At 40.6% G+C, this 25,275-nt stretch overlaps 1 protein-coding gene across 3 annotated transcripts in view; it reads left to right on the forward strand.

Moving 5' to 3' along the window:
* The window catches only part of USP22 (ubiquitin specific peptidase 22), a 118,047-nt gene that overhangs the window by 90,653 nt on the left and 2,119 nt on the right, over positions 1 to 25,275 (forward strand). For all 3 annotated transcript variants that reach the window (XM_073546666.1, XM_073546665.1, XM_073546667.1), the window contains 5 exons: positions 8,101 to 8,206; positions 9,632 to 9,790; positions 11,421 to 11,547; positions 17,332 to 17,423; positions 19,059 to 19,121. In XM_073546666.1, coding sequence (XP_073402767.1) covers positions 8,101 to 8,206; positions 9,632 to 9,790; positions 11,421 to 11,547; positions 17,332 to 17,423; positions 19,059 to 19,121 — 547 coding nt within the window. The remainder of the gene's footprint in view (positions 1 to 8,100; positions 8,207 to 9,631; positions 9,791 to 11,420; positions 11,548 to 17,331; positions 17,424 to 19,058; positions 19,122 to 25,275) is intronic.

Consider the following 25,275-nt stretch of genomic DNA (forward strand, 5'->3'; position numbering starts at 1 on the left):
CATAACATTCTATGGAGCAGCATATGGGGCTTTAACATTCTATGGAGCATCTTATGGGGCCATAACATTCTATGGAGCATCTTATGGGGCCATAACATTCTATGGAGCATCTTATGGGGCCATAACATTCTATGGAGCATCTTATGGGGCCATAACATTCTATGGAGCATCTTATGGGGCCATCACATTCTATGGAGCATCTTATGGGGCCATCACATTCTATGGAGCATCTTATGGGGCCATCACATTCTATGGGTCATCTTATGGGGCCATCATGAACTTTATGAAGCATTATATGGGGCTCCTGATTCAATATGGATATTCAAAAACATTTAACCTACTGAAGTCTCAATTAATTTTACTTTTATTGGTATCTATTTTTATTTTTGAAATTTACCAGTAGCTGCTGCATTTCCCAACCTCGGCTTATGCATGTGTCAATACGTTTTCCCAGTTTTTTTGTGGCAAAATTAGGGGGGTCGGCTTATACTCTGGTCAGCTTATACATGAGTATATACGGTACTTTGCCATACGGAGAGAATCGGGAGGGAGTGTGAACAGCCCCGCATACAAGTTTTTATTGTGCATTAAAATACCAAGCAACCGCCCCCTCCATGTATTGGTAGGCTGTGAGCGGTTGTCTCATCGGTATTCTTGCACCTGTGTTGCCAGCATCTTGACTATATGGGTCCACATCATCCTGATAGTGCATTTGTCTGAAGGCCTGGGCAGGTAAGCATCTCTGCTTTTTGGCTGTGTTCTTGGGCTTTCATTTCTACAGTAATTCCACACTGGGTCTCGGGAGGGAGATGGACACTGTTGGACCACAGGTCAGGCGGCGTCCACAGTGACTCCATCTGCCTCATTATAGGGAATCTTCCATCAAGAGTTGCTTCTGAATCACGTATTTCACAGATTTACACGAAAACCCCGGTGTAAGTGCTCAGCGTGGAGTGCAGGATAAATGAACGCCGAGCCTTACTGAGATCTTTAGGAGGCATAATAAAAAAAATCAACAGTAGGGTGAAGAATTGGCTTTATTTTGTTACGCCATTCCTCGTGCGGTATAATTAGACTACTTTATTCTTCGGGTCGGTGCAATTACAGCGATACCAGATTTATATCGGTTTCTATGTTTGCCTGTTGTCACACAGTAAAAGACTTGGGCTTATTTTAATTCTGCCCACAGTGTGGTAAAATAGATAAGGTGGATTTATTCTTTGGGTTCGTACAATTACAGCGATACCAGATTTACATCGTGTTTTGGCCCTTCTGCACAATAAAAACCATTTTATAGAAAAAAAATTGTTTTTGCATCACACAATTTTTTGGTCTGCTATGAAGCTGTATGGCGGACTGTTTTTGACAATTTTCAGATGACCTTTTTCAGCTATACCATTTTTAATATTTGGCCTTTTGATAGTTTTTTTTTTCCACTTGTTTTTTTGAGCGGTAAGCAGAAAAAGCAGTGTTTTCCATATTTTTTAAAATTTTTTGTTTGTTCACTGAGGGGGTTAGCTTGTTTGACAGTTTGAGATCAGGTTGTTGTGGATGAGGTGATACCAAATGTGTACTTTTTATTTTTGTTTTTACATAGATTCAAATTAGTATGCTTTTATACATTTTGCATTTTTTATTTGTGATTTAAAATAAACGTAATTTTTTTTTTTTGTACTTTGTCCTCTACGGGGCTTAACTTTTATCATGACTGATCGCTGTTAAGCATTGCCAAGTATCAGCACTGCAATGAATTGTACAGTGTCTCACTGACAAAGACTACTAGACCATACTCCTGGCCACTGTAGCTTTAAGACCCAGAGGTCATAGCTGGGGTGCTGTCGTTGGGTCGAGAGTGGGAATCCCCTTCCTCTATCAGCTTCCTAAATGTTGCATTCTATAGTGATTGCGGCATTTAGCGGGTCAACCAGACTGACAGTTTAATGGTATAGCTGAAAATCATCAACTCCTCAAAAAAAAAAAACAAAAAAAAAAACGGGGCCCTACTCGGCTCTCTGTGGAAAAATAAGTTATCACCAGAGGCGTAGCTAGGGTTTTGGTTTGGGGGGGTCGAAACTTCTAAGTGGGCCGCTAACCAGGTAACTTTGATTACAACTCGGTGATGCACCCTAATAGTGGATGTAGGAGATGACTTTCAGTAACTGCGCAATAATCTCTATATAAAGACCAGCATGGATATTACTGCCATATGGTCATTGGTAAATATCAGTTCTGCAGAACATATAACTGATTACTGCACAGTTATAGTTGGTGACTTGCAGCTGACGTTCTTTCTGATGGAATCGTTATTTTTCCCGTCTTTTCCATCTGGCCCAGACCGACATGACAATTCCTCCAGCCAGGTGTTGGCTACAGAGAATACAAAAAAGACACATCTCATATTCCAGCCCCATCACCATGTATCCCCAACCTGCACAAACTTTTTATCCTGCTGATACCCCAATACTGAGGCGCTGCTGCTGTTTGTCCCTGTTACTGCACCTGCAGTGTGGTTCTGTGTGCCCTTTAAATTATAAAGCAACCCCTTAGAAAACAGCGCCCTTATTTTTAAAGAAAGTAATAGTACCCTGTTTGCCCCTTTGACAGTAAAAGTAACCTGAGTTCCCCTATAAAGAAATTGCCCTCTTTACATTTAATATTGTCCTGAGCCCCCCCCCTTACAGCTCCCCTTTACACAATATGATGACCCCTCACTGTATACATACTGACCCCTTAGTATCCCCCAAACTTTTTGATGGCTCCAACGCTGATGATGGCCCCTCATTGTAAGCTCCACACTGTATGATGGCCCCCTAGATAGCCTCCGTATAGTGTAATACACTAGATAGTCCTCAATATAGTATAATGCAGCCCCCCATAAGCAGACTGTAATGTAAGGCAGGCCCCCATAAGCAGACTCTATAGTATAAAGCAGCCTCCATAAGCAGACTGTAATATAATGCAGCCTCCATAGGCAGACTGTAATATAATGCAGCCCCCCATAGGCAGACTGTAATATAATGCAGCCCCCCCATAGGCAGACTGTAATATAATGCAGCCCCCCCCCATAGGCAGACTGTAATATAATGCAGCCCCCCCCATAGGCAGACTGTAATATAATGCAGCCCCCCCCATAGGCAGACTGTAATATAATGCAGCCCCCCCCATAGGCAGACTGTAATATAATGCAGCCCCCCCCCATAGGCAGACTGTAATATAATGCAGCCCCCCCCCATAGGCAGACTGTAATATAATGCAGCCCCCCCATAGGCAGACTGTAATATAATGCAGCCCCCCCCCATAGGCAGACTGTAATATAATGCAGCCCCCCCCCCATAGGCAGACTGTAATATAATGCAGCCCCCCCCATAGGCAGACTGTAATATAATGCAGCCCCCCCCATAGGCAGACTGTAATGTAAGGCAGCACCCCCTATAGGCAGACTGTAATGTAAGGCAGCATCCTCCACCTATAGGTATACAGTAATGTAAGGCAACACACACACACACACACACACCCACCTGTAGGCAGACTGTAATATAATGCACCTCCATAAAAAAAAATAAATCCAATACTCACCTCTTCCTCCCAGCTCCTGTGACCTGCACTGGTCCCTGCTCTCCCGCCCATCCCCTGACAGCGGGCGCAGGGCAGTGGCGTCATCGTGCCCGCGGTCAGTGAGAGGGGGATGATGGGAGAAGGAGCAATAATGCTCCTTCTCTCATCAATGCGGTCAGCTCTACCGGCTGGATGCCGATACAGCTGACCCTGCGATGACAGGCGGGACGGTCACTGCTGGCATCGGGCACAGCGCCGCCCATACAGTTAAATTCTGCGGCGCGCTGTGCACGCCGATAGTTACAGTAGCGCAGGTCTGGGTCGGCCCCCTCTGCCCCCCCCCCCGTAGCTACGTTACTGGTTATCGCTCTCAGATATTGGCACTTTTAAACCAATTTTTTGCAAGAATTGTTTAGTCTAAACTTGGGAAAGTATGAAGACATAAATTATGTACATCTGGTATAAGTGTAATCATACTGACATAAAGAACTAATGTCATCACTTCTACTGCAATAAAAAAAAGCCCTCCATTAAGTTTTGTTACACTTTTTTTTTTTTTTTTTTTTTTTTTATTTTTTTTTTTTTTTTTTTTTTTTTTTTTATTTTTTTTTTTTTTTTTTTTAACCACAGCTGGGATATTGCGTAGTTTGGTTGAAATTTTGAGGTCCATTTTCTCCTATCACCTCTTGTATTAAAAAGAAAAAAAAAAGGCAATTGAGGCTAAAGCAACATTTTGGTGGATAAAATGTATTTTATTTTCATTTCATTTTTTTATTCCTATGTAGCGGCTTTGATTTTTTTTTTTCCCAGTGTTTTTTTAGTCACTTAAAATGTCAAGTGGCCCCCAGTAAAAAAGAAAGTCTTTGTAAATTTTGTTCTAAAAGTGAAAAAAGTATTAAACTTTTAAGTCTTCTAATAGCTAAACAAAATAAGTTTGAACATTTGATGCAGATGTAAGGTATAAATATGGGAAATGTTTTATTGTATTTGGCAAAAAGGGTTGTTAAATGGATCCAGTGGCAGCTGCTGTGCAGGTTGAGTGGCCGGCTATTTCAAGCACTTTGAAGCTGGTTGGATCGTCCAGTCTCCTTGCCCTGCAATTTTTCCATAGTGCAGTATCTTGAAGGAAAGCTGTGTTCCATGAGCAGCGGAACCAGGCCACTGGTCTGAACGGTCAATTTTCAGAAGTGCACCGTCCCTGGCAAAACTTCACAACAACCTTTTAAGGGCATTTAAATGTTTGAAAATTGCTAATTTTTCTAAATTTGTCAAACTTCAGTTATTTTAACTTCAAACCGATATATGACACAGCGGTACCTCATATGCCGGCTCCCTGACCGCAGATGATAGCTGTGTTATTTAGCCATCATCTGCCTGTAACAGCTGCAGGTAGAAAGCCGTTCTATGAGCCCATCCGTGACGTGATCGCAGTGCGCTGATGATTTGCCGTAACAGCTGGGGGTCTGCTGTAGCTGGTGTTTATAGGAGACAATGATTTTTGCTTTACATAGCAATAATATGGTACTACTATGTATAGCACAAGCGATCAGCCAGTTGCAGATTACAGTCCCCTAAGGGAACTAACAAATAGAAACTGGAAATCATGCTTAGAAAAATATGAAAAAAAATAAGCTATAAACTTTTAAATCGCCCATTAAAATTGAAAAAAAAATATTACTCGTCTTTGCTATCACTGTGTTGGTAAAAGTTGGATCTGTCAATGTACAGTATATAATAATTAACACTATCTGTAAACGGCATAAAGAGAAAAGAAATTGAAATGCCAGAATTATGGGGAGTTGGGGTTCTGCTACAGGAACACTGCAATAAGAGGTGATCTACCCCCTCAATGTTGTTGGTAAAATTTGCAGCTCAGGGCGCCAACAATATGCTCACACAGCGTCATCAACCAAAAATTGAAAATGGTAAGGTCTTGGAAAACAGCTGCTACCCAAGCAAATGATTATTTTTATATGTAGATTTCTAAATATTTTTTTTACCATGTAAATACACTGTGTTCCAAATTATTATGCAAAAAATATTTCCTCCTATTTTCTCTAAATTACCTATATGAATTGCAGTCATAATTTTCCAGTCATCTAATATTCTAGTATAATTGCAATGTTTTTGAACAAACCGCCTATGAAAACAGTATATTTTTAAAAATAAGAAACACTCAAAATGCATGTTCCAAATTATTATGCACAGCGGAGTTTTCAACTTTTATTTTTATTTTGAACAAAAAAAATGGTCCATTGTGAAGTTATAAGCATTATCAGCTTATTACAAAATGAAATCAAACAGTTTTCAAGTCAAAACTTTATTCTAGGTGATGTTACATTTGCACATAGGACCCCTTGTTCGAAAGAAGCTTCTGAACTCCCTCATCCATTGAATTTGTCAGTTTTTGGATGGTTTGTGCTTCAATTGTTTTGCATGTGGACAGAATACCCTCCCAGAGCTGTTGCTTAGATGTGAACTGCCTCCTGCCATCATAAACGCTCCTTTTGATGATGCTCCAGAGGTTCTCAATGGGGTTGAGGTCAGGGGAAGATGGTGGCCACACCATAAGTTTGTCCTCTTTTATGCCCATAGCAGCCAGAGATGCAGATGTGTTATTTGCAGCATGAGACGGTGCATTATCATGCATGAAAATGATCTTGCTGTGGAAAGCACGGTTCTTCCTCTTGAACCATGGCAGGAAGTGCTGTTTTAGAAACTCCACATAGATTATGGCGTTCATCTTTACCCCTTCAGGGATCCTAAAGGGGCCGACAATCTCTCTCCCCATGATTCCAGCCCAAAACATTACTACACCTCCTCCTTGTTGGCGCCTTAGCCGTGTTTTCATGGGGTGTCCATCAACCAGCCATCCTCCACTCCATCCATCTGGACCATCGAGCGTTGCACGGCACTCATCTGTGAACAAAACAGTTTGGAAGTCAGTCTTCATGTATCGTTTGGCCCACTGGAGCCGTTTCTGCTTGTGTGCAGTGGGTAGAGGTGGTCGATAGGATGGCTTACGCACAGCTGCAAACTTCTGAAGGACCGTGCATCTTGTTGTTCAGGGGACGTTGGAGGCACCAGTAGCTTCAAAGACTTGTCTGCTGCTATGACAAGGCATTTTTGCAGCTGCTCTTTTAACCTGACGCAATTGCCTGTTGGAAAGAGTCCTCAATTTTTCCTTATCAGCGCGCACACGTGTGTGCTGGGAATCAGCTACATACTTCTTGATTGTGTGATGATCACGATGAAGTGTCTTGGCAATGTTGATTGTAGTCATGCCTTGACCTAAATACTCCACAATTTGTTGCTTCTCAGCAGCCGACACATCCTTTTTCTTTCTCATTTTGGCAAAAAATGTAGGCTGCTTAATAATGTGGAACAGCCTTCTTAAGTAGTATTGCCTTTATTTGGACACACCTGCCAAACTAATTTGCACAGTTATCTGCATTTGCTTTCAGTGATATAAAGAGCCCTGACACACATCACCATCAATGAGTTTAATTGACAAACAAAAAAATTCTAACCTTATCACTCCTAAACTTTTTGCATAATAATTTGGAACATAGTTTAAAAGAACTATGCATGTTTGCTATCTGCGTAATAACATTGACCTGAAGAATTATAATGGCAGGTCAGTTTTACCATATACTGAAAAATTCCAGAATTGTTTTTTGTTTTTTTTCGCTATTTTTTACCATACTTGGATTTTTTTTTACCCACTTTCCAGTACTTCACCTGATAAAATTAATGATGTCTTTCAAAAGTACAACTCGTCCCTCAATAAACAAACCCTCGTATGTGTATGTGGACGAAGAATAAGTTATAGCTCTTAGAAGATGGGGAGGAATAAAGCGCAAAAATGGAAAATTGCCCCATTAGGAAGGGGTTAATATATGCAATTAATATCTACCTAAGTTTAGCGCTAACTTTTAAGGTACAGTGTCTCATGAGAAAACCTTCTCCGGATCACTAGGCTTGGAAGAAAAATCCGCAAATTATCACTAAATAAAGTGACAAACGGCAGATTTTAAAAATCGAGCCTGATCAGGAAGGAGGAAACTGGCTGTGGTGGGAAAGAGTTAATCAGTGGGATGAATATGGTTCCAACACTATAAGCTCACAGGGGTTGTCCCAGGCATGTAATAATGGTGACCTATCCATAAGGTAACAGCTAATCCTGAAAACAGGTCATTGGTGAGATGCCTGGAAAACCTGCTTATTCACAAATACATTTCTGATGGGTGAGGGGCCACCACCCCTGGTGCAAGTAAAGGTAGCTGGATGCAGGACGCCGAATTTCAGGAATAGTTCTGCTGCTGGATTTGCCATCAAAAACACTGGAACACTGATGGGCTAGAAAAATAAACTAATGTGAACAAAGTCTAGGAATTTGATCTGATGACTTAAAACTTTCCATGTATTTATTTTTTGTATTTTTATAAAATTCACATCCATATGTCTTTAAATAAAGCTTACTTTTTGACCATTGCACACTAAAACTTGTCGTACTCTTCCATAATCTGTGTTCTATTTTACCAGGTGATGACAATGGGAAAAAGGCCAACAATCCGAACCACTGTAACTGCATTATAGACCAAATTTTCACAGGAGGCCTCCAGTCTGATGTAACCTGTCAAGTGTGCCAGTGAGTCAATTCTACGTTTATGAATAGGGGCTGGGTGACCCCTTCACTGTTGGTAGGTGGACCTTCAAGGGGTTTTCCATTCCAGGGCAAACTTTCAGCAAGCAGAGAATGGGATAAGTTATTTAGCTTGTAAAGTGTGCATATTGTGTGCTCGTGGTGACATGAGAGCCACTGATACCGGCTGGCAAATTCCAACCCCCACACACTTAAGCTTCAGTGCTTGTCTAGAGTTTTCCCTGGGGTGGAAGGTCACATTAGTCAGTTGGTACTGTACTGGGATCAGTGTGTATTACCAATCAGATTTGTAGACCTGCTTGTTAGGCTCAGTGTTATGCAGAATTACATCATGGTAAATACATTGACATTAGGGGGCTGTGGAAAAGTTGTGTGACAACCCTTCTAGAGCTCCTAGAGCTTAAACCCATCATTTCATACTTCTGCAATAACCTACGTTAGTGAAGAATTTTCTGAAAGGTTTTCACTTCAGATTCAAAGTTTTTAGTTGTCATATTTAAGGCTTTTTATTTTACTTGCTCTTTTAGCATGTCCTAGAAACACATTGGCACCCATGTGCCCTTCCGTATTTGCCTTGCCACAAATCATACTCTAGTCAGCGACTGGAGTAAAATTATGGCGTAAGGAACTCCACTGCTAGACATGATGTTGATTATCATTGATCAGGGGTTGCCACAACCCTGCCTACTTTGTTGGAGCTGGGCCAAAATGGTGTGGAAACACAAAGTCCCAACATATTATCACAGCCTTGCGCAAACATTTTGCAAGATTTCAAAGCTTTTTGAATCTGGGCCAATATATTTTTACAGTTGTTGCTAAGGTAGAAGTTACAGACTCTGCTAAAGTATATTTGCACTCTTGGGGGCCAATTCATTAAGACTGGCATTGTGCATGCCAGCCTTAATGAAGGGGCTCGCTGGAGTAGGATGTGCCTAACTCATCAACAGGCGCATGCCGCTAAATGAATTGGGCTCGTGTGTTAACTCACGTTTGCGGTCATCAGAAACGTACTCTAGTCAAGGTCTGGCATATGCTTCTGGAGTAAGTTACGCCTCTAAAGTGGCCTAACATTTTTCATTAATTTGATCAGCGGGCATAGCCATGACCTGTCCCGTCTATTGAACGTCCTTATTGGCCTAGCTGGCCGGGGATCGGCATGTAAACAGCAAATGTCATGATTTTTTGCGCATCTTCGGAGTTGCACAAAAATATTGTGATTTACTAAAGTAATTTTCACCAATATCCTGATGTAAAGAATTAATGAATCACCGTCTTGGTGCTTAGTACTCTAACCCCAAAAAACCTCAAGATTAACATTCTGATAATTGAAACATAAAATGTACGATACGTAAGTAAACACCTTTTTAAGTCTAAACAAATTGTACATCTTTTGTGTTTTTTTCCTTTCAGTGGCGTTTCCACAACGATAGATCCGTTTTGGGACATCAGCCTGGATTTGCCTGGTTCTTCAAGCCCTTTTTGGCCCCTGAGCCCAGGGAGTGACGGTGGTGTTGTGAATGGGGAAAGTCATGTGTCTGGAACGACGACACTAACAGATTGTCTGAGAAGGTAACCCTGATCATAACTGTGTGACCGCTTGAGAGGTTTCCTTCACATAGAGCTGGGTGTCTTTGGGGAGCCTCCACCAATCCTGTGGCCAGATTATTTTGAGCAAAATGGACGTGTTATCCAGACTAGTTATTCTGCTGATATCTGCTGTTGAAGTTACCAGTTTTTGGTTTTTTTTTGTTTTTTTGGGGAAGGTTCAAAGATTAAGTAATCCTGCAACCTCCAGATTAATTAGTTAAAGCGCCACTCCAGCATTTGTTTGTTTTTTTTATTTCACCGCTGGAGTGGTGCCTTAAATGTAAGTCCCTGGTCTGATACTCGCCTTCTGGCGTTTTCATCTGTTTTTATTTATCTGTTTTTATTGATATCTGGCTGAAAGTGACCTGCCGTTAGTGCCGGTGTTTCATGGAGCTGCGCGGAGGTCATTTTTCAATATAAGGCTAGTTTCACACTAGCGTTTATTCGACGCAGCGCACGGCATCGCTAAGTCCGGCTCCCTGCCCGCCCCATCCGGTCATCGTCGCCTACTATCGCACATGGACGCTTGCGATCTGCGCACCCTATCTTTAGCATAGGGTGCGCAGATCGTTCGCTGGCCGTGCGCTAGTAGGATTTTGGCATGCGCTGCGCACTTTTGAAGGTGCGCCGTGCGCGCCGAAATGCAACATGCTGCGTTCGGCGCGCACCTTCAAAAGTGCGCAGCGCACGCCAAAATCTTACTAGCGCACGATCTGTGCACCCTATGCTAAAGATAGGGTGTGCAGTTGCAAGCGTCCATGTGCGATAGTAGGTGGCGATGACCGGATGGGGCGGCAGGGAGCCGGCATGGGGCGGGGCTTAGCGGCGCCGTGCGCTGCGTCGAATAAACGCTAGTGTGAAACTAGCCTAAGTCTATGAAAGTTTCAATCTGACCATGTTCTGGCTCTCGTATACTTGTATTGAGAGAGCTTGTGACGTAGCTTCTGACTTCTGGCCAGCTTCTGTCACAAGATGGCACCGCAGGACTGGAGCAGCCCTGAAAAATGGTGTAGATGCCAGAGGGCAAGTATATGATAGGCAGGGGGCTTACATTTAAAATGTCACTCCAGCATTGGGGGGGGGGGGAAGTACCCACTGGAGTGACACTTTATGACTGATACACTTCTCATTATCATTAAAGTGTAATGATTGCAGGTACCACACGGGTGCAAGCAAAATAAATGCAAGCTCACTCTTAGAAAGTGGCCCATAGAAGAGCAGTAAGACGCCATCCAAACATCGCAGCGTCATCGCCAAGAATACATGTGGTGTAAAGGGTCCCAGTATTACATGGACATCACAGAGATGCGCTGCATATAATGATTTCCAGGGATCTTCTGTCAAGTTACTTATTTTTGTGCCTTGCACCTTAGGTATCTTGCGAATGATGGATGAGACAGCAGTGCAGTAAAAGATACTTGTAAATATAAATTGTTTGTCTATTGGGTTACATTTTCCTGAAATGCATAAATTGGGATGACTGCATTACTGCGGCTTTTTTCTGTGGGACCAGAGACCAGTGTACAATAGACATTTGCTTGTGTGATCTCGCAGTAAGTTTGTATAGCCAGGTGCACTGATATCATGACGCCACCTGACTGTTCTCTTCCAGGTTTACGCGGCCAGAGCATCTAGGAAGTAGTGCCAAAATCAAATGCAGTGGTTGCCATAGTTACCAAGAGTCTACGAAGCAGCTCACTATGAAAAAACTGCCTATTGTGGCTTGTTTTCATCTCAAAGTAAGCTTCAGTGCATAATGGCCCTGCTGACAAATGTCATCCTGCCATAATGTGAGATATGACCACTTTTAGCCATCTTTATTTTTTTCTTAAGTGGATAAGACTTTAAAGTGGCTTTCAAAATGTTCATTAATTAAAAACTTATTTAAATAACCTGTATGAAATCGGAATAAATCATTTCAACAATGTAGCGATCTATGCCAAACCCCTAATAATTAGTAGTACCCATATTGTCGAAAGACAGTATATTGGTTGATACATCTCCCCTTAACCTGAAGAATAATGGTGCAAATATTAGCTTTATAGCAAAAAGGCTATGGGAGAAACAGTTGGGTTCTGATAATTTCCAATCCGTATTAAAAAAGCATCGAGCAGCTTGCAATGTAATTACATTACATTGCAAGCTGCTCGATGCTGTTCACACAGGGCAAGTTCACACTGGGCGTTTTTTTTTTTTCTGCAGCAAAACCTGATTTCTTGGCAGGAAAAAAGCTTCAGCAAAAACGCAGGTTTAGGTGCGTTTTTATTTTGTTTTTGGTGCATTTTTAAATTTATTCATTTTTCATTAAAGCAACTTTTTAAAAAAAATTTTTTACAGGAAAAGGCACTGAAAAAATAGAATTTTCACGAGTTCTCAGATGACTATTTGAATAACACGTTAATTAAATGAATATACATCCTCCTTGTGATAGAATCACCAATTGTGAACCTCCAAAAGTGCAAGTGTTCTGTAGTTTATTCACAAAAATCTCGTAAATGAGAAAAAGTGCTTAGTGCTATTTATCTATTTATATGTCTCATATCAGAGAGATTTCAAAGAAAAACTACTTTAACTATATGCCAACACCTTGCTATTCATAATTTAGCCACCATATGGCAGTATTACACCACAAATAGGTTGCAATACCGAATCAATTACAAGTGAAATTCACTAGCGAGCAGCTCAACAAAAGGCGCTATAAACATATATATATATATATATATATATATATATATATATATATATATATATATATATATATTCAATCCCCTGTGTGTATTGGATTGGCCTTATTATTAATCCATTGATTATACTATTGCCGCCATTACCGCAAGTAGAATTTTAAACACAAATATGCAATTATTTTAGAGGATATAATGTGTCATATAGACACTTTACCTTAGCGTCTAGATGAAAAATGAGGTGCTGTTGTGAGTCTCCTGACAGTGGCACCTCATTTTTCATTTTCCATTGAAAAAAATAAAGTTGGATCCAAAATGGCCAACTTCAAAATGGCCGCAATGGTCACCACCCATCTTGAAAAGTTTACCCCCTCCCATATACCAATGTGCCATAAACAGTAAGTTCATATCACCAACATTCCCATTTTATGTATGTGTGTATATATTGTGTGTGTGCTTATACAGTTCTGGCAAAAATTAAGAGACCACTGCAAAGTTTTCATTTTGTCTGATTTTTCTCTTTCTAGGTATATTTTTGAGTAAAACGCTCTTTTATTCTATAAATTACTGACAACATGTCTTCGAATTTCCAAGCACTAAATTTTGTATTTATTTTCAATTAATGCTAAGAAAGCAAGTTCATAATCATTTAGAAACAACCATACTAATGTTTTAACTCTGGAAAAGTTCAGAAATCAATATTTTGTGGACTAACCATGATTGTTAATCACAGCTTTCTTGCGTTTTGGCATGCTTTCCACCAGTCTCTCACATTGCTTTTGGGTGACCTTATGCCACATCTGGTACAAAAATGTAAGCAGTTCTTTGTTTGATGGCTTGTGATCATCCATCTTCCTCTTGATAACGTTCCAGAGGTTTTCAATGGGGTTCATGTCTGGAGATTGGGCTGGCCATGACAGGGATTTGATGTGGTGGTCTTTCATCCACACACTGATTGCGCCATGCCACACAGCTAGGTCATTGTCCTGCTGGAAAAACCAGTCATCAGAGTTGGGGAACTTTAAGGAATCAACTGTTTTTCCAGGATAACCTTGTATGCAGCTTGATTTATATGTACTTCGCAAAGATTAACCTGCCCAATTCCAGCCTTGCTGAAGCATCCCCAGATCATCACCGATCCACCACCAAATTTCACAATGGCTGCAAGACACTGTGGGTTGTACACCTCTCCAGGTCTCTGTCTAACCATTAGACGGCCAGGTGTTGGGCAAAGCTGAAAATTAGACTCCTCAGAGAAGATTACCTTACTCCAGTCCTTTATGGTCCAATCCTTATGATCTTTGGCAAACTTCAGCCTGGCTCTCCTTTGCTTCTCATTGATGAAAGGCTTTTTTCTAGCTTTACATGATTTGAGTCCTGCCTCTAGGAGCCTGTTATGAACTGTTCTTGCCGTGCACGTCACCCCAGCTGCCATTTGCCATTCCTTTTGTAGGTCACTTGATGTCATCCTGCGGTTGCTGAATGACATTAGAATAAGATGACGGTTATCCCGGTCAGTGAAGAGTCGTTTTCACCCTTTGCCGGTGTGTAGCTTTGTTGTCTCCAATGTCTGCTGCTTGACCTTGTTGTAATGGATTGCCGTCTTAGAAATGTTAAGGAACTTCAACTGCGGTGACCTTCACCTGCGGTGCACTCTCCTCTACACCCTGCGACTCTCACGTTGCTAGCGGGGATCTCACCGAAGCAGTTCAGCCCGGCTGGGAACACAGCCTCAGTGACGTCACAGCTAGTCACTGATCCTGCGCTCCCAGCAGCTCATTCACCAGTGGTTCTCAGCCTGGACGGATGCATCTTGGCACTGTCCAGGTTGAAAACTATTTCTCCCCCAGACATGGATTATGGCATGGGACAGAATGACAGAGAGGTGAGGGATTGTTTTATTTTTGGTTTATTGCAGGAGAATGAGGGCTTTAGTGGAATTGGGTGAGGTTGTAAGTATATTTATTTAAGATTATTAAAGGAGTCTGTCATTTATTCAATTAAAGGACTTTATTCTTGGTGTGTGTTTTTATACAATGTGACTATGGGGTTAGAAATGGGGGCATCTTATTGACGTCTCTCAATTACTAACCTCCGGGCTTGATGTCACCTGACAATATAAAGGTAACACCAACCCCACAAATATGAACCCCACTTGCCACCGCTACAGGGCAAGTGGGAAGAGATGGGAAAAGCGCCAGAATTGGCGCAACTAATGTGCATTTTCTGGGCAATTGCGGGCTGCTATTTTTAGACTGGGGGGGCAATATCAATGGCCCCTTACCAGCCTGAGAATACCAGCCCCCAGCTGTGAGCTTTAGCAAGGCTGGTTGTCAAAAATAGGTGGGACCCCATGCCGTTTTTTTATTAAATTACTTATTTAAAACATTTTTAAAAACACTTTGGGACCCCTATATTTAATCAGCCTTGCTGACACTGACAGCTGAGAGTTGCAGCCCCCAGCTGTGAGTTTTGCCTGGCTGGTTATCAAAAATACAGGGGAAGCCATGCAGTTTTTTTTTTTTTTTTTTTTTTTTTTTTAACTTACAGCGAAGGAGCGGTTGATGAATACTCCCATCATCTGCTCCTGTTCTCAATGTTATTAGAAGCAGGTGTCGGATGATGGGAGCTGTTGTCCCATCAGCCGACACCAGTGACCGGAGGTAAACGTTATATCTCCAGTCACAGCTGAGCGCTCATGCTGTCTTTTGATAACGTGGGAACCGTGCCTCTGACCAGCGGGGATGGTTTCCCCGCCAATCAGAAGCAGTGTTTGCCGAGTTGTCATGCATATGACAGCGTGTCAAACACTGTATTGTCGGGCCCCCCATTCAAGTGCATGGGTTTCGGGTCCGCTCTGCAGGATGACAGGCTGTATGGACCCATCAATCAGCCTGCCATCTACATGTAGCAGAGCGGACTGGTGAGTTCACATCCTGCTGTCCTTGACTTTTCTGCAGCACATTCGCTGCAAGCAAAGTCAACTTGCGTATTTTTTTTTCACCATCCATTCCAGTCAATGAGTGAAAAACACTGAAAGTGACATGCTGTATGTCAAAAAAAAGTTGCAAAGCACAAAATCCTGATGACAAAAAAACCCATGTGTGTGCATGAGATTTCTGAAATGTCATAGGCTTTGCTGGTACTGTAAAAAGCAGCTGAAAATTTGCATAAAGCAGCAAAAATTCCCTATGTGAACTTGCCCTAATACTTGCAGACTGCAGGAGCCATTTAACCCCTTAAACCACAGCGCAGCTTTTTAACGCCACAGAGGAATAAAGGTGTAGCGACCCCAGAGTCAGAATTTCTCTGGGGTCCTAGCTAAAGGGGGTAGATGAGACCCCTGAGAACATGATTCAGGTGGGTTTTTACCGACCCCGGTGTTGTGATCACCATTATTGATTGTATAACGTCGACTGGCAGGAAAATAAGTCAGATTTCCCTTTTTAATTTCTCTCCACTGATGTGATCGCACATCAGAGGAGAAAGAAATAGGGTGTCCCCCCCCACCGATACCTTTGTTGTCCCTGCAACCCCCGTGAAATCCCCCAGGCTGCCGGCATCTTCTTCCAGGAGAAATAGGCGCACGCATGCGCAGTGCGCCTGCTGAGATCTGTCGTCCGGCAACAATAGGAAATTTTTCTTGTTTGTTAATTTTGATCACTCTGATAGAACCTATTACAGTGATTAAAATAAAAAAAAAAAATATTAACTCAATCCCCACTTTATCACCCCCTTATTTAGGTAAATACATTTTTTTTTTGTATTTATTTTTTCCTGTTAGGGTTAAAGTTGGGCTAAAGTGGGCTGGGGATAAAGTGGTGGAGGGTTGGGGGTATGTTGGGGTTAAGGATGGAGCTAGAATTGAGGGGCTTCCACTGTTTAGGTACATCAAGGGGTCTCCAAACGCAACATGGCGCCACCATTGATTCCAGTCAATTTTGCGTTCACATAGTCAAACGGTGCATCCTCCCTTCTGAGCCCTGCCATGCACCCAGTGTCTTTTCCCCACATATGGATTATCTGCGTACTCGGGAGAAATTGCGCAACAAATGTTGTGGTCCATTTTCTCCTTATGAAAATAAAAAAAAAAATTGGTTCCAAAGTACCGTAAAAAAATTTTGTGTAATAAGTAAAATGTTCATTTTTTTTCCTTCCACATTGCTTTAGTTCTCGTGAAGCACCCGAAGGGTTAATAAACTTCTTGAATGTGGTTTTGTGCACCTTGAGGGGTTCACTTTTTAGAATGAATGGTGTCACTCACCTTTGGGTATTTTCTGTCATAGACCCCCCCCCCCAGACTCACTTCAAATGTGAGGTGGTCCCTAAAAAAAAAATGGTTTTGTAAATTTTGGTGAAAAATAAGAAATCGTTGGTCAACTTTTAACCCTTATAACTTCCTAACAGTGTTTCGAAAATTGTGCTGATGTAAAGTAGATATGCGGGAAATGTTATTTATTAACTATTTTATGGTAACGCCACTCTGATTTAAGGGCATAAAAATTAAAAGTTCGAAAATTGCAAAATTTTCACATTTTTTTCCAAATTTCTGTTTTTTTCATAAATAAACGCAAGTCATATAGAAGAAATTTTATCACTGTCATGAAGTACAATATGTCACGAGAAAACATTGTCAGGATCAGTGGGATACATTGAAGCGTTCCAGAACTATAACCTCATAAGGTGACAGTGGTCAGAATTGTAAAAATTGCCTGGTCATTAAGCACCCCAAAATCGCTGTCACTAAAGGGTTAAAAAAAATTAAATGAACTTCTAACATACATGAAGTGCAATTATGTAATATAAAAATGACACTTTTAATCTTTTTTTTTTCTGGCACAGCGGTTTGAACATTCGGCTAAATTAAGGCGGAAGATTACAACATATGTGTCATTCCCCTTGGAGTTAGATATGACACCATTCATGGCCTCCAGGTACGCATCTGTTTTTGGGGAAAAGATATTATTTTCCTGATCAGAAGAAAATCCAATGTACTTTACATTTGTTTGGGCTTTTAATACAACTTTTATAGTGAAATGTTAAATATTTTATATAGGTTTAATCCAAGCTTTTTGTAGTCACCAGATATTGGATGTAGACAATTGTGGTTTAAGGGGCACAAAGAAAATAATTTTCTTAAAAGTAATTTGTGTAAGGACCAAATATTTTTCCGGGATCCTTCCTACATCCGTGATTGTCTCATATGAGAAAATCTGTCTGCGTTTCATCAATATGAGCCTTGGATCGTCTAGACCAGTGCCCCAACTCCAGTCCTCAAGGCCCACCAACAGGTCATGTTTTCAGGATTTCCTTAGTATTGCCAAGGTGATAATTGCATCACCTGTACAATACAAAGGAAATCCTAAAAAACATGACCTGTTGGGGAACACTGGTCTAGAAGCATTAGACCAGAGTTCCCCCAACTCCAGTCCTCAAGAGCCACCAAAATATCATGTTTTCAGGATTTCCTTAGTATTTCCCAGGTCTTACAAATCTTACCTGTCCAGATGATGCAATTATCACCTTGACAATACGAAGGATATCCTAAAAACATGTTCTTTTGGTAACTTTTGAAAACCGGAGTTGGGGAACACTGCATTAGACGATGGCAGTCTGAACCAGGCAAGGGAAAGATGTACTTCCTGAGAAATGGGTTTGATATTACACCCTATCTTGTAATCCCAACGTTGAATCCCCCTTTTTTTTTTTTTTCTTTCTAAACTGTTTCTTGCTTTGACCATGGACAGTCCACACAGAGTGTTGTCAGGTTACACAGTATATTAAAATGTGGGGGGGGTAGAGAGGAGCATGGCGAGAGACTGACAAAAGTGGAGAAACTGCTCCATGCCGAAGCTTCTCTAGCAAGTAATTTATTTCTCCCCAGAGCGAGGTTATAAGCTACAGCACTGTCCTTTCGGTTTATTGTTCTCCATGCTGCTTCTATTTGTGTGCTACATAAAGTACAGAACTCGTTCTCTGTGTACTAAGTATGGGAGATGCCATAGCATCTAGACTCCACTCACTAGCTCAGTGAGAACTGAAAATTTGAGATTGAGCCTGTAGAGGGGATCACTGGTGAAAAATGCAGGATACAAGTCATATACTCGCCAGAAATGGTGTTATTCCTTATGTACACACAGGACCATTAATTATGAAAAATTACACTTTAATTGTAATAATGACTTATGGGAAAATCTAAGAATTTACAAGTTTAAACATAGTTTTATGGCTTCCAGAATTGAGTTGTAATAGTTACAGATGTAGTAAGAGAGTGTTCAGATCGCAATGCCTGGCCAGAGCACTGGGTCTGCTGATCTGAACGGACTATCCCATAAGCATTAATTACTGTACATATTTAGTTCTGGTCAGTAGACTTGAGTAAGCAGAGATGTTGCATGTGTTCCTGATATGCATTATGATATGACATTAATGAAGTGGTCTTGTGAGCAAAATGAAAACTAAAGAGCTGTCTTGTATAAGAAAATTTGTAATATAAAGTATTTAAATGAAGAGGTCTTGTTCTAGCCACAGTAAGGTATTGATGCAATTATGTCCTAATTTGTTTATAGTAAAGAGAGCAGAATGAATGGTCAGTATCAGCAGCCTCAAGACAGTTTAAACAATGACAATAAGTGAGTATTACGATTTACCAATGCATTCTGATAAGTTCATCTTTTTGTCGTTTTTTGCTTGAATTAAGAGAAGAAATCATGCCATATTTAAGAAAAAAAACCTATCGCCAACTCAACTTGTTTAACTAACCATCCCATAATTATATTCCCTGCTGATCTAGCAGCCATGTTTGCATTTCCAGTTACCCCAGGGCTGTGGAGTCAGTAAGCCAAAACTCCAACAACTCAATTTCCCTGACTTCAGACTCTGACCCCACAGCCCTGGTCACTATTGAGCATGGACATAAAGAGCAGCACAGATTCCTCCCCGCAGCACAGATTCCTCCCCACAGCACTGGTCACTACTGAACATGGACATAAAAAGCAGCACAGATTCATCTCCATAGCCCTGGTCACTACTGAGCATGGACATAAAGTGCAGCACAGATTCATCTCCATAGCCCTGGTCACTACTGAACATGGACATACACTGCAGCACAGATTCATCTCCACAGCCCTGGTCACTACTGAGCATGGACATAAAAAGCAGCACAGATTCATCTCCATAGCCCTGGTCACTACTGAACATGGACATACACTGCAGCACAGATTCATCTCCATAGCCCTGGTCACTACTGAGCATGGACATAAAGAGCAGCACAGATTCATCTCCATAGCCCTGGTCACTACTGAGCATGGACATAAAGTGCAGCACAGATTCATCTCCACAGCCCTGGTCACTACTGAGCATGGACATACACTGCAGCACAGATTCATCTCCACAGCCCTGGTCACTACTGAGCATGGACATACACTGCAGCACAGATTCATCTCCACAGCCCTGGTCACTACTGAGCATGGACATAAAGTGCAGCACAGATTCATCTCCATAGCCCTGGTCACTACTGAGCATGGACATAAAGTGCAGCACAGATTCATCTCCACAGCCCTGGTCACTACTGAGCATGGACATAAAAAGCAGCACAGATTCATCTCCACAGCCCTGGTCACTACTGAGCATGGACATACACTGCAGCACTAAAAGCCGAGATCCTTAGAGCAGGAACAGAACAGATATTTATAACTTTCCCACATCATTATGAAAACATTTACAGCACATCCTGTATTGCACTACTGCACCCAATTTATGATGTTTTCGGAGTTTTTCTATTTTATATTAACGCCACCAAAATGGCTCAGACTCCACGAACCTGGCTACCCCACTGGTTTCTGCTTAATGGTAGCAGTGACACTAGACTGCAGTGTATATACCGCCATGTAGATAAACACTGGCGGCCAGTATAGGACCACTGGCGCAAAGGAAGGCTGATTAGCTGTTTTAACACTTGCCATTATTTTCTGTTTTATTTCAATGCGGTCATAATATGAGTTTCTAAGTGTGAAAGACACAAGCCAAATCTAGTTCAATCTGTTGTCCTGCAATGTTCATCCACAAGAAACGTACAAGCCCCATGAGGCGGAAACGAGTTTTCCTCATCTTGCACAGAAATAATTCCACCTTCACATGGAAGTGTTCTGGCTTTCACTTACCAATAGAAATACAGAATTATGATCCAAGAGTGGAATCAACCCGAGAAAAGGTATAATGCAAAGATTTAGGCACCTTTTGAAGGTTAGACCCACTCATGAAATACGGACCATCATACTAACATTTGAAAGTGGCTGTAAGCCTCAAGTGTTATTTCAGGAATATGTGCCCACGCAAGCGTTTTTAAACGCTCAGGAATTGCATCCCCTTTCCCTGAAAACGCACGTCTTTTTCCACGCGATTCTTGCGCGGTTTTTGCCAAAAAGCCGCTCGTTTTTGACACATTTTTTGACACGCGTTTTCTGGCAACATTGGGGATGGCTAAAAACACTCAGCTATGCGGAAATTAATGAGCATGCTGCGTTTTTAGCCGCTAAGCAATTCCTGAGCATGCATTGGCACAAAAAGCCAAAAATGCATGCAAATTAATTTGAAGCATCTTGTAAGCGTTTCTCCAGCGTCTGATCCGGCGCAAACGCTGCGGAAATGCTTATAAAAACACAACGTGGGCACACAGCCTAAAAGGAACCTGTCAGGACTATGCTCGGTAACCTACAGACAGTGTCAGGTCAGCGCCGTTATACTTATTACATTGATGTCTTGTGGTTGTTTAATGTTTATTTTCAGTTTTGACTTATTATACACTCGTGCTTGGGGGCAGCCTGTGTGTTTGTGGGGGGGGGGGTCTTCATGTGGTGCTCTGATTAGATAGAGAGATAGATAGATATATAGATATATATATATATATATAGATAGATAGATAGAGATATAGATATAGATAGAGATATATATATATATATATATATATATATATATATATATATATATATATATATATATATATATATATATATATATATAAAAAATAATAATCCCCTTCTGCAGGCGGCAGCGCCTGCGCTGCACCATGATTGCATCCATATCGTGCATTTAATATTTTTGATGGTATCCATAAATTCCCAAAAAAAGACTAAAATCCGTTTCAAAATAATGCTGGCAGCACCATGTTGCTAGAATAAAAATTGCCTCTTCTGAGATCAGCAAAAAAAGGTGTGCTCCAACGATGAAGCAATCCACTGATGTATAAAATAATATATATTTTATTGGCTTCTTAAAGACATGAAAAAGCAATGTGAGTAACAAAAAGTGATTGACCAACGCGTTTCAGCAATTAAGCCTTGATCATGGTATACACAAGTCACCCTATATACTCTACCAACAAGTGCATCAGGTGGAGGGTCAAATTATACATCAAGAAATTAACCCTTCCTGGTAAAGAAGGAATAAATGAACAAAATCGGAATGAAAAAACATACATAAAAGAACCAGGAAAAATAATAGCGTAAAAACAGGACACCGAAAAAAAACATATATTAATATTGCAATATCAGATCTTGTCTGGAATTCATACCTGATGGGACCCTAGTATTTAAAGATCCAAAAAGATTCCCTATTATGGATTTTTCTTCTATGATCTCTTCCTCTCATGGGTCTGAACACCCTCTCTGTACCTTTGAATTTAAGAGACCTGGTATCCCCATTATGTATATGCTTGAAATGTTTGGAAACCGCTGAGATATTTAATGCAGTCGGACTATTAGTGTCTTTGTCGTCTAATACGCTTTTTTAAAGGACCAGTGGTGCAACCCACGTATTGTAAATTGCACTGAACACACTCAACCAAATAGATTACACCAGAAGTATTGCAATTAATAGAACTGCCAATCAAACTTTTTTTTTTTAGTAACTAAAGAAACAAAATTGTGTTTATTATAGTCTGCATGTTCACCGGCTTTGCAAGTTACTTGTCCACATTTATAAAAACCTTTATGTAAAAGCCATGTAGGTTGTGTGGATGCACTTGGTTCAGGAAAAAAACTGGGAGAAACAATATTCCTGAAAGTTTGCGATTGTTTAGCTACAAAGCGAATATGGGATCACTTTCAAACCTCAGACAATTTTTCTTTTTCATTTAATATAGGTAAATGTTTGTATAATATGAATAATATTCCTATATTGAGGGCTATATTCAGTGGAAAAAGTAATAAAAGAATCATTGTCTGCGGTTCCAGATCGATCCAATAATCGTTTCTATTAATATTGTCCACAATCGATGTCGCTCCATTTAAATGTCGATTAGTATATCCCCTTTGTTGTAATCTACCAATAGTCTTGATTTTTTTCAGAAAAATAAATTTCATCAGAAGAACAATGTCTTTTTATCCGAATTAATTCCCCTACAGGGATATTACGTAGAATATGTGGGGGATGGCATGACTTGGCATTCAAAATAGAATTGTTATCCGTTGGTTTTTTGCATGGCATGAAAAAAAAGTTTTCTCCACATGATCACCTGTAATGGTAACGTCCAAATAATTGACATGTCTGAGTAATTTGATGTGTGAACTTCAAATTAAATTTTTTGTCATTTAATGTGCTTTATAAAATGCATTGGCCTCTACATCACTGCCTGTCATTATTATTATTATTATTATTATTATTATTTATTATTATTATATCGTCGATATAACGCCCATAAAAATATCAGCATGCAAAATGTTTTTTCAGAGGAGAAAAAATTCCCCCCAAACCACAACCACCAAATTGGTGAGGGAAGGTGAAAATTTCTGTCCCATACTGACACCTTTAGTCTCTTGGGGAAAAAACACCCTGCAAATGAAAAATAATTATGGGATAACAAAAAAGCAACAGACCGAATAAGAAAATCTTGAATGTGTACTTGGTATCTACTATATTTATGCAAAAAAAAGTTAAACTAGCGCAATAATTCAAAAATATTTACCGTACCTATATTGAATGAAAAACTGTCTGAAGTTTTAAAGTGATCCCATATTCACTTTGTAGATAAACAATCGCAAAGTTTGGGGAATTTTGTTTCGCCCAGTTTTTTTCCTGAACCAAGTGCATCCACACCATCTACATGGCTTTTACATAAAGGTTTTTATAAATGTGGACAAGTAACTTGCAAAGCCTGTGAACATGCAGACTATAATAAACACAATTTTGTTTTTTTAGTTACTAAAGAAAAGTTTGATTGGCAGTTCTATTAATTGCAATACTTCTGGTGTAATCTATTTGGTTGAGTGTGTTCAGTGCAATTTACAATACGTGGGTTGCACCACTGGTCATTAAAAAAGCGTATTAGACGATGCATCAGACACTAATAGTCCGACTGCGTTAAAATTTTTGGAAACCGCTGAGATATTTAAGTATATACATAATGGGGATACCAGGTCTCTTAAATTCAAAGGTACAGAGAGGGTGTTCAGACCCATGAGAGGAGGAGATCATAGAAGAAAAATCCTTAATAGGGAATCTTTTTTCTTTAAATACTAGGGTCCCATTGGGTATGAATTCCAGACAAGATCGGATATTGCAATATTATGTTTTTACGGTGTCCTGTTTTTACTCTATTTTTCCTGGTTGTTTTATGTATTTTTTTTTCATTCCTATTTTGTTCATTTATTCCTTCTTTACCAGGAAGGGTTAATTTCTTCATGTGTAATTTGAATTTAACCCTCCACCTGATGCACTTGTTGGTAGAGTATATAGCTTAGGTGACTTCATGTATGTGTATACCATGATTAAGGCTTAATTGCTGAAATGCGTTGGTCACATCACTTTTTGTTACCCACATTGCTTTTTCATGTTTTTAAGGAGCCAATAAAATATATATTTTTTTTATACATCAGTGGATTGTTTCATCGCTGGAGCACACCTTGTTTCTTTCTGTTGATTGCTGACGCCCTGGACTGGGGCGGCACTGTGCAGAGGACTTCCACTGCTACATGTCGATATGCTATGGTGAGCTGACTTTCCCTTTCCCTCATCCCATTTTTTGATATTTATACAGCCTCTTCTAAGATGGCGCCGCCTGCGCAGTAACATCTCAGATCGCTGATAGCTGCTACTGCGTGGGTGTGATCGGCGCCATTTTCAAGATGGATTTCATCACACGGGTATCACTTTAATCAGTACAACGGCGCCGACCTGACATTGTGTAGGTTACTGTGCACAATCCTGCTGACAGGTTCCCTTTAAGAACAACATCAGGCATTCCTCATTCGTTAGATCGATCTAATCTGTTTATACCGAAGACCATGGATTGATCTATAAGGAGACACTTCATAATCTTTCACAAGGTCTTTGGGATGTCCAGGTTTGGCACAAAAGTCTGCAATGACTGTACGTAACTGGAATGTGCACTGTGAGGGTTCACAAATCTCCAACTAGACGTGCTTGACTTTGCGCAATACAAGAGAAATGAGTGAGTCTGCGAATGTCTAGTCGGAAAGTGGCTGGAATTATGCATATCTGCATACTTGTGGTTACGTGACCACCAGTACTGCAAAATCCTAAACCATGCGCTGTGCGGATTCACAAATCTCAGGTCACATAAAGTAACTGCAGACTTATTGAGCTACAACCTGGGCAGTATGAATAGTACTTGAGACACCCAGTTTTGTAGTCTGCATTAGTGATGAGTGCGTATGCCGTTACTCGAGATTTCCAAGCATGCTCTGGTGATCTAGAAAGTATTATGATGTGCTCAGAGATTTAGTTTGTGTCTCTGCAGCTGCCTGATTTGCGGCTGCTAGACAACCT

This window comes from Dendrobates tinctorius, unplaced genomic scaffold (assembly GCF_039654945.1).
Source record: "Dendrobates tinctorius isolate UK_male_01 unplaced genomic scaffold, ASM3965494v1 ptg000150l, whole genome shotgun sequence".
Taxonomy (NCBI): Eukaryota; Metazoa; Chordata; class Amphibia; order Anura; family Dendrobatidae; genus Dendrobates; species Dendrobates tinctorius.